General features: G+C 47.5%; 1 protein-coding gene across 1 annotated transcript; it reads left to right on the forward strand.

Moving 5' to 3' along the window:
• The first annotated feature begins 3,778 nt into the window (after nt 1-3,778).
• On the forward strand, nt 3,779-8,051 carry LOC119575312 (zinc finger protein 575-like). Its single transcript, XM_037922858.1, has 4 exons — nt 3,779-4,987; nt 5,287-5,469; nt 5,758-5,911; nt 7,559-8,051. The coding sequence occupies exons 1-4, from the start codon at nt 4,930-4,932 to the stop codon at nt 7,776-7,778; spliced, it is 615 nt and encodes a 204-aa protein (XP_037778786.1). The 5' UTR covers nt 3,779-4,929; the 3' UTR covers nt 7,779-8,051.
• The last annotated feature ends 2,569 nt before the right edge of the window (nt 8,052-10,620 follow it).

Here is a 10,620-nt window from a genome sequence, read left to right on the forward strand (position 1 = left end):
GACATGGCAGAATTCCATCTCCCTGGAGACATCAGAGGCCACTGAAGCGTATCGCAACACTCGGCTGAATGGGAATCAAGTCTTGCGTCATTCCATGGTGCATAGGGCTCGGACACTGCTGAGAAGGGACAAGGAACAGTTCATCAGGAATCTTGCTGAAGAGGTCGAAGGCCATTTCTTGGTAAATGACCTTCGCCCTGCCTACCAAGCCCTGAGAAAACTGAACCCTAAGCCCTCCTCACAGATGACTGCAGTCCGATCAGCGGATGGACGGATCATCTAAGATCATGTTGGGGTTTGTGAACGTTGGGCTAAGTATTTTGAACGGTTGTACCAGGTGGACCCTCCAACAGTTAGCTTGGATACAAGCGATGTTGCAGTGCCTGTGCCGGACCCACCCATCAGCGAGGAACCTCCTACCCTAACAGAGGTTAGGCTGGCGATTTCCAAGCTGAAGAGTGGGAAAGCTGCAGGCATATGTGATATCCCTGCTGAACTGCTAAAGGTTGGGGGTGAACCTATGGCTCGGGGCTTAACCTCAGGCAAGCTTTCCGCGTAGGTGCTTGGAACATCCAGTCCTTGTGGCAGGATGAGCAGTTATCTCTGCTATCGAGGAATTGGAGCAACTGGGAATTGAGAAGACTTGGCAGTGGCATGATCAGCATGGGTGGGTACACCTACTACTGGTCAGGCCACACCGATAGTCATCACCTCCAGGGTGTAGCCATAGCCATCTCCAGCTGACTTCAGTCCTCAGTAGTTGAGGTGACACTGGTTGATGAGCATATTATGGCATTGAGACTGATGCATGCTTTTGGCTTCATGACTCTTGTTGCTGTATACACTCCTACTGATGTTTGCAAACTCTATGTGAAAGAGGCGTTCTACGCCAAACTCTCATCCGGGGCAGACAATTGCCCCTGACGAGATATTCGCATTGTTCTGGGTGACTTTAATGAGGTATCTGGCTGTGACCGATCTGGCTATGAGATGTCTGTCGGCCCCCATGGCTCAGGAGCTGATCTCAGCAGCAAGAACAGCCTCCTTCTCCATGACTTTGCTAGGTCCCAGAGAATGAGGATCTCTGGCTCCTGGTACCAGCGTTCCAACCCACATCGCTGGACGTGGTATGGCGATATGGGTAGAATGGCCAAGGAGATCGACCACATTCTTGTTAGCACACAATGGAGGATCCTCCAGAACTATAGAGTTTACTGGAGTGTCGAGTTCTGTGGCACTGACCATAGGCTGGTTGTGACTACCCTATGGGTCCACTTCGAAACTCCCCATCCCTCCAGTGGGCACTCCAAGGTGTTTCACTTGGACAAACTGAGGGAGGAGGAGTGTGCTCGTGGGTTCACCATGGCAATCTCTCATCGATTCACAGAACTTGATAACCTGATGGGCCCAGTTGCTCTGTGGGAGTTCTTCAAGCATGAAACACTCGAAGCAACCCAGGAGTCCATTGGCATACGCCCGAGGGCAAGGCAGAATCCCATCTCTCTGGAGACATTGCACGCCACCAAAGCATGTCGCATGGCTCAGTTGAATGGCAATCAGGTCTTGCATCGCTCTTGCGTAGGGCTCAAACACTGCTGAGAAGGGACAAGGAACAATACTTCAGGAATCTTACTGAGGAGATTGAAGGCCATTTCTTGGAAAAACGACCTTCGCCCTGCCTACCAAGCCCTGAGAAAGCTGAACTCTAAGCCCTCCTCACAGATGACTGCATTCCGATCAGTGGATGGATGGATCATCTCAGATCATGTTGGGATTTGTGAATGTTGGGCTGAGTATTTTAAGCAGTTGTATCAGGTAGACCCTCCAACAGTTAGCTTGAATGCAAGCGATATCACAATACCTGTGCTGGACCCACCCATCAGCGAGGAACCTCTTACCCTAACAGAGGTTAGGTTGACAATTTTCAAGCTGGAGAGTGGGAAAGCTGCAGGCATATGTGATATCCCTGCTGAACTTCTAAAAGCTGGGGGTGAACCTATGGCTTGGGGCTTGCATACAGTCCTGACTGCCATCTGGCAGTCTGGTACCATTCCCCTGACCTGCTGAGGGGCATGGTCATCCCTCTCTGGAAGGGGAAAAGGAATCGTTGGGATTCTAGCAACTACTGTAGCATTACACTGCTCAGCATACCAGGCAAAGTTTTTGCCCATATTCTTCTGAAACAGATCCGCAACCACCTACTGAGGCATCAGAGACCGGAGCAGTCTGGATTTACTCCTGGCAGGTCCACAATAGACCGAATACCAGTGCTTCGAGTAATTGTGGAATGCTGTCATGAGTTTGGTCATGGGTTGCTTGCAGCCTAGATCGACCTCAAGAGGGTGTTTGGCTCAGTGCATCGGGAATTGCTATGGGAGATCCTGAGACTCAGGGGAATTCTGATGCAGATTATTGGCCTAATAGCAAGCCTTTATACTGGTAAAGAAAGTGCTGTAAAGTGTGGTGGGGGTCTGTCGAACTTCTTCCCTGTTAATTCAGGGGTGAGGCAAGGCTGTGTCCTTGCACCAACACTTTTCAACATCTGTATGGACTGGGTAATGGGCAGAGCTACTAGCCAAAATCAGTGTGGAGCAACACTGAGCAATATCAAAGTCTCAGACCTTGACTTTGCCGATGATGTTGCTATCCTATCTGAGTCCTTGGAGACACTGGTGGTGACTCTTGATGCATTTAGCAATGAGGTGAAGCCCCTAGGCCTAGAGGTCTCCTGGACCAAGACCAAGATTCAGGACTTTGGGGGCCTATTAGGGGAACCTGTTCAGTCGATCCATGCTTGCGGCGAGGACATTGAAGTTACAGAGAGTTATACAGCCCATGGTAGTGTAGTCCATATCTCTGGGCTGTCAGACAAAGAAGTCAATAGATGGATTAGTCTGGCAACAGGAGCCATGAACTGGATCAACAATAGCATTTAGAGATGTCGGTACCTATGCAGAAGGACCAAGTTACATGTCTTCAAGGCCTTGATACTGTCAGTTTTGCTCTATGGAAGCGAAATCTGGGTGCTATCCAGTGTCATGAAGTCTTGCCGGATCATGGGGGTACAGTTGGCAGGACCATCTGTCCAACCAACTGATACGTGAGACTGGCATGGGACCTGTTACTTGCAGAATCCGGGATTGCCGGATTATGCTTGTTTCCCTGTGGGTGACGCTGCCCATCAGGTTGTCTATTTGCGAGACAACCCTGGGTGGAGGAGGCCCGTGGGACGACCGAGGAGGTCATGGCTTGGATAGCTCGACAAGACCTGTCGTGAGGCATTAGAGATGGGTCGAGGGCCTCCCTGGAGACTCGCCACGAGGGACCCTCGTGGTTGGAAGCGAAGGGTGGCTGCGGCCATGCCCCCCCCCCCCCCCGTCGGCGTTAGCCCCTTGATGATGATGATGATATATACATATGTATACATATATATTTATATGTCTATTTATATATACATACGTATTTATATTTATATATTTGTATATTTATATATTTATATATTTGTATATTTATATATATATATATTATTTAATATTTGTATATTTATATATATTTATATATTTATATATTTATATATATAATATATATACTAAATATACCTACCTATCTATCTATAAATACACATATCTATATATACATATATATATCTATATAAGTACATATTTCTATATATATACATATATATACATACATATATATAGGATGCAGTTTTCGAGCAATAAATTAAGTACTGTGTAAGATGCGAATTGGGTGCCTTGCACATTTTGCAGTGGCGATATGAAACTGGTCTTACCGCTAAAACTGCATTCTGTATATAATGTGTGTGTTCTGATATCCTATGCATAGACTTGTTAATGTATCCTTCTGTCTTCGAGATAGTCCATTATAGACTTTACATGGTTCGTCCATATCGGATGTACCTCTAAGACTTCCTTAATGCCATGTCCATTTTTCTTCAGGCTTTCCGTGGTCCATATCTGGCCCTCATAGACTCGAAGTCAGTTGAAAACACATACCCAGCTCTGATAGGCCAGAAATTTGGTGTAGGATACTCCTAGTTACCGTGTTTCCTGGACTAAATGTCTATAGAGTAAGTCTATAGTGCATCTTGGCTGTCAGAAAAGACAGCTAGGTGTCACTGCTGTTCGGTTGTGCTTGTCCAGTTGGAAATTCGCACGCTATCTTTAAGAGCAATGTCAGGAATAAATACACCAATCCTAGCTGGTCCGTGAGTATCAGCAGAGGCATTACAATAGATTGAAATGGGCCCCTCCCATAAGGGATGAAGAATTTCATCTATATATTTCAGGTAATGGGCTTTTAATTCTGTTATTTAAGTCATGGGTTTTGGCCCTGTTAATTTAATATCAGCATATACCTGTGATCTATGCCATGGTGCAGTAAGTGTTGCTTCTGGGATGTTAATAGCATCAATGTTCCACGCAGTGAAACTGAGCTTAGTTTAGGAGAGAGAGGGAGAGACAGGCAGACAGACAGAAATAGATATTAACATGAAAGTGATGGGTACAGGCAGAGGCTTACCCAGAAACATACAGCTATATAGATAAGATACACAGACGGAGACACAAACAGAAACAGAGGCTGAAGACAACTAATGGAAATACAAAATTAGACGTAGTGGTGACATGTGAATCGCTAGTAAATCGCAGGCAACACTTCAGTCCGTCGTGTGGCTGGTTTTGTGTAAAATTACGGTTGGCCGTCTTGTTATCAGGCCACGATTTCAACGGTTTCGCAGCACTACTAATCCAAACCTTGTGTTTAAAACAGACTCACGAGACTACTTTTTGTAAAAGTTTTCAATATTTCGGTGACGTCACGTCACAGATTAACTCCGCCCACTTTGCGACGTCATAACCTGCAGCCCCCCTGCCCCGCCTCCCTTTCTGTGACGTCACGGTCCGCGGGATGCAGCCGGAGGGTCGAGGAGCAGCGGCCGACTCGCCTGCCTTCCCGCCACACCTCGGTTTGTTATTTGTTATTTAGATTGCTCGTTTTCACGTATTTGGTCAAATATCTTTGGGGAAAATATGGTGTGGATAGATTTTTCAATACGTGTGCCATTATTTAATGTATTTCATTTTACGACATGACTGAAAATAATGAGAATAGCGGACACGCAAATAAACAGATTGAAGAGAAAGAGAGTCCGATAAGTAGAATGTTTAGATAATTGAAGGAATCAACGATAATCGAAGAAACAGAAGAGAGTTAAAGGATTAAAAGAAAACAGGAGAAATAAAATCCCTGGGCCTCCTCCCGTAGGATCTCTGTGGACTCGCGTCGGAGGAGCAGCAGGAGGCGGCAGCCCGGCGCTCTCCCTTCCCGAGATGATGGCTGTGCGGGGCCTGATGGGCGGGATGGGCGGCCTCGTGGGCGGCATGGGCGCGGCGAACCCATCCCTGGGCCTCCTTCCCGGCTTCCCTCCGCCGTTCCAGCTGACGGCAGGTCAGTGGCGGCGGGGGCGGGGCTCGTGCGTGCGGAGGAACAGATGGATTCGGTGTGCGTGGCTCGTGTCTCGTCTCTCTCTCTTTCTCTCTCTCTCTCCCCCCCTCTCTCTCTCTCTCCCCCTCCCCCCCCCTCTCTCTCCTCCTCCCCCTCCTCTCCCTCTCTCTCTCTCTCTCTCCCCTCCCCCCCCCTCTCTCTCTCTCTCTGCGCGTGTGTGTGTGTGCTTAATAAAAAAAAATGTAATTAAAAAAAATAACAAGCTTTCTTTTTCACGCGCACCCACGCCAGGGTTGGTGCCCGACTTCCCGGCGAAGTTCGGGAGTCCGCCGCCCTTCCCGAGCAGTCGGCTGGGCTCCCTCCTCTCCCCTGCCCTCGCGGCGCCGCCTGCTTCCCTTGCCCCCCTGCCGCCGACCCCGGCCACGCCGGAACCAGCCGTGCAAGGGTATGTGTGCGGGCGTGCGGCTCAAAACCTCGGGGTGTGTCTATGTGTGTGTATGTGTGTGCGTCTCTCTCTCTCTCTCTCCTCTCTCTCTCTCTCTCTCTCTCTCTCTCTCTCTCTCTCTCTCTCTCTCTCTCTCTCTCTCTCTCTCTTTCATTTTTTTAAACGACCTCCCATTCGTATTTGTCGAATCTCTGTGTTGTGAAGTGTATGTAAGTACCACTTCACAGTACAGTCCATCGGCCCCGGCCTCGCCATTGGCTGTGGTCATCAGACTTCCTTAAAGGATACAGTATCTTTATTGATAGATCATATGTTACATTTACATATTTCTCTCTAATCTGCTATTTACAACTGTTTGCTCTATATCTAAGCCCTTAAAACTAGTATATTTTACAGGTTTGTTAGTGTTCCCCTTAGACAGAGTAGCGACGAGCGTAGCAAGGAGAAGGCCAGTCGACATCGTATCCATGCCACGACGCAACTCTTTGGTTGTCTTTTTTCTGATAGTTTCTGAGTCAGGCATGAATAAAAAGTGACCGCCCTCGGTGCCATTCCTCCGGAAGTCGTGAAAACGAGGGGCGTGAAAGTGCCTTGTTCTACTTCTCGCACTCGTTCACCGTATTCTCTCATCTTGTCATTCTCGTGCTTTATATGAGCGGATCTCAATTCTTGGGTGCGGTTGCTCTCTCTCTCTCTCTCTCTCTCTCTCTCTCTCTCTCTCTCTCTCTCTCTCTCTCTCTCTCTCTCTCTCTCTCTCTCTCTCTCTCTCTCTCTCTCTCTCTCGTGTGTGTGTGTGTGATTGATTGATTGATTGTAAGCGTGTGTGTGTGTGGGGGGGTCCTCCCTTTCCAAGTCCACCTCTCAGCGTTGCCAAGGTATGGACTCGGGGCTAGTGGAATTGAAGCTGGTGGTCTTCGCGTTGGCTACGCTGATTGGTGAACTGGGATGTAGCTAGATGTAAGGATTATGTAAGTGCTATATAAGTCCTTATATTGATCGTAAATAATTGGTCATGAGTGTCTGGAAATACTTCATATGATGTTTTTAGTTGGGCGCTTTGTGCGCGCTTCAACGGAACGGCCTGTGGCGCGATACTGTTTTTTGTGGCAGACAACGCTACGGTCCCGGGAGGTGGCGCGCCTAGCAGAAGATGCGTATTTCCTTTACAAACACAGATAAGGCAGAATGCCAAGGAATCTTTTCCGGTATGGATTCTGACATATGAACTTTTAAGAATCATTTGGAACCTAGTGGGTACTTCTTATATGGTATTTGACTACTTATTCAGCTAAGCAAAGGATGTTTACTGTGGCGAAACATGAGAGCATGATTCCTAGATAATTAATGGAAAATATGATATATGAGTTAAAAAGATAACTTTTATAAATACTAGCATAAATAAAAGCCATAGTAAATGTACTTAAACACAAAATTTGAAACACAAAAATCTCGAGTGGGTCAATGTTTACATTTGAGCATCGCCGTAGCGCTATAGACCGTTCCGTTCGAGCGTATTCTTCGCACAAAAGTATTCCGTATTTTCCAACGGAACGCAAAGCTATCCCCTCCTACCCCCTCTTTCCCCCACCCTTTCTTCCCTCACTTACCCCTACCCCTTCCTTTCCTCACACCTCTCCCTCCTCGCAGATCTGGGGACCAGAGCAAGGAAAATCCTGCAAGTGTCCGGCCCCTTAAATGCATCAACTGTGAGTACGTGACCACGGACATGACGACCCTCCTCGACCACCTGGATTCTCACTACTCCGTCAGGACCTTCCTCTGCGTCCACTGCACCCGGGCCTTCCCTGGCCCCAGGGAGCTCCACGCCCACAATCAACCTGGCCAATGCCCCTACAGGGAGACATAACAGTCAGGTGTGATGGGGCCCTACTCCAAGAGCCACGACTAATAACGAGAGAGAAAGCCGTGCTGCGGCAGCTATCAGCGGAGCACCCCACAATAGAACGCACCAGGCTGTTGGCATATCTTTTGTCAGGCAACTGCGAGGACGCGGCTTATCTGCAGCAGGTACGGGCACCACCCTAGTCTGTTGGAGGAATCGACATAGGAAAATACTGTCATAATTCTTTCGGCAAACACTGAACTTCGTAAATTTCTTATAAAACGGGATTTTTGCCAATGGTTGTTTTATTTAACCAGATCCACATATATGTAATTCTAAAATATCAAGTTCGCCTCCCACGCGGCTTCATAACCTCACGGGGAAAGCGAACTCAAGCAGAGAAGTCATCTGCTGGAGGAAAAACTGAGAAGGACACGAGACTTCCCACGGGTCAGCCGAAGCAGCTGAAGCGCTCCGAGTTTTACGAAGCCACGAGACTTCCCGCGAGACTTCTCTGCTAGAAGGAAACTTTCACGTGCCCCCCCCCTCCCTACGCTATGCAGCGTCACATGGATAAACACTAGAAATAACTAGTAATAGAGAGGAAGAAAGAAAACGCACATTGATTATTTTACATTCAGAAAAAGACGCATTTGTAATGATTTTCAAAAAGAATCAGAGGCATTTATATCTATGTATTTACGTTTTTATTTATTTTGTTCATTTATTATCATTATTATTATTATTGACTCTGGGATCAAATTATATTAGTACATTTATTTGACTTTTTAAAAATCGGGAATTGATCCATCCATGTTAGAAAGCGTATACCCTTTCTGTGGGAATCCGACGTTGCGCTTCATTCACGTAGGCATTTCAGGTGCCAGTTTAACCATTTGTGCCAAGACTGCCTTTGTTTGAGGTTGCACATTATGTATATAGGTCTCTTTTGTAACATTTCCTAAACCCCTAACACTTTTGATATACTCTGATACATGTTTGACCTTTACGTGCACGTTATTGGAACATGATTAAACATCTTTTCATTTTGTATCAAAGTGTTTGCCTTCAACTTGATACGTTTGATACACTCCGGCCAGCCAATCAGAGCGCGATAAGGATGACTCCGATATGCGAAGCTTAGCCTCGCCCGGGCTATGCCCATGAGGGGAGCCTGGCCTGTGTCGACTAATACCGACTCGCTCACGTGTGTCAGCTGGTGCTGAGTCGGCTGAACCGAGTCCTTGCCCGCCGTGGTGCCCAGCCACAGCAGTAACCTCCAGGCGACAGTTGCAACTTCTCGCTCCTGGGCGGGGCGTGAACCGCCGACTCCTGGGATGAGAGGCCAACATGTTACCACTGTACTAGCCCCGAGGCACATATTTTTCAGATATATTTCACTAGTCTCACACAGGAATTTTTATTTTTATTAATTATGAATCTCATCATCGGTTTCTTGAATTAACTTTTGATTGTAAAATGCATAAAATGTTTCTGTGCCTGTTTAGCAGTACATCAAATACATGTTCACTCTATATGGGTGAGATTTGAAGTCAATCATGACGGGCGATGGAAAGACATGGTAAGAATTTCCAATGTGTTCGAGTCATATGACGTGGTATTGACTTTGGTGGGATGAATGTCTTTAAAATCATTCTGTACATTTATGATATAACCTTACAAGCTCAAAAATATAAAAGAAAAGTATATGTATCTTGACATTCTTCTGAAACGGATCCGCAACCACCTACTGAGGCATCAGAGACTGGAGCAGTCTGGATTTACTCCTGGCAAGTCCACGATAGACCGTATCCTAGCGCTTCGAGTAATTGTGGAACGCCATCGTGAGTTTGGTCGTGGGTTGCTTGCAGCCTACATCGACCTCAAGAAGGCGTTTGACTCGGTGCATCGGGAATCGCTATGGGAGATCCTGAGGCTCAGGGGAATTCCGACACAGATATTGGCCTGATAGCAAGCCTCTATACTGGTACTGAAAGTGCTGTAAAGTGTGGTGGGGGTATGTCGAACTTCTTCCCTGTTAATTCAGGGGTGAGGCAAGGCTGTGTCCTTGCACCAACACTTTTCAACACTTGTATGGATTGGATAATGGGCAGAGCTACTAGACAAAGTCAGTAAGGAGCAACAATAGGCAATATTAAGGTCTCAGACCTTGACTTTGCCGATGATGTTGCCATCCTATCTGAGTCCTTGGAGTCACTTGTGGCGGCTCTTGATGCATTTAGCAATGAGGCGAAGCCCCTAGGCCTAGAGGTCTCCTGGACCAAGACCAAGATTCAGGACTTTGGGGGCCTTTTGGGGGAACCCGTTCAGTCGATCCATGCTTGCGGTGATGACGTTGAAGTTAGAAAGTTTTGTATACCTTGGTAGCGTAGTCCATATCTCTGGGTTGTCAGACCAGGAAGTCAGTAGGTGGATTGGTCTGGCAACAGGAGCCATGAACTGGATCAACAAGAGCATTTGGAGATGTCGGTACCTATGCAGAAGGACCAAGCTGCGTGTCTTCAAGGCCTTGATACTGCCAGTTTTGCTCTATGGAAGCGAAACCTGGACGCTATCCAGTGTCTTGGAGGCTCGCCTTGATGCCTTCTGTAACAAGTCCCTTCGCCGGATCATGGGGTACAGTTGGCAGGACCACGTGTCCAACCGGCGGTTACACCATGAGACTGGCATGGGACCTGTTACTTGCATAATCCGGGATCGCCAACTCAGGCTATATGGGCACCTAGCTCGTCTCCCTGTGGACGATCCTGCCCATCAGGTTGTCTCTCTGCGAGACAACCCTGGGTGGAGGAGAACTGTGGGACGACCTAGGAGATCATGGCTTGGGCAGCTCGACGAGATCTGC

Source organism: Penaeus monodon, chromosome 7 (genome assembly GCF_015228065.2).
Source record: "Penaeus monodon isolate SGIC_2016 chromosome 7, NSTDA_Pmon_1, whole genome shotgun sequence".
NCBI classification, from domain to species: domain Eukaryota; kingdom Metazoa; phylum Arthropoda; class Malacostraca; order Decapoda; family Penaeidae; genus Penaeus; species Penaeus monodon.

Bases quoted from the DNA above. Each gene is read 5' to 3' on its own strand.
- LOC119575312 (XM_037922858.1), top strand. From the start codon at position 4,930: ATGCAGCCGGAGGGTCGAGGAGCAGCGGCCGACTCGCCTGCCTTCCCG. The intron at 4,988-5,286 runs GTTTGTTATTTG...CTCCTCCCGTAG, and splicing joins TGCCTTCCCGCCACACCTCG to GATCTCTGTGGACTCGCGTC. The intron at 5,912-7,558 runs GTATGTGTGCGG...CCCTCCTCGCAG, and splicing joins CCGGAACCAGCCGTGCAAGG to ATCTGGGGACCAGAGCAAGG.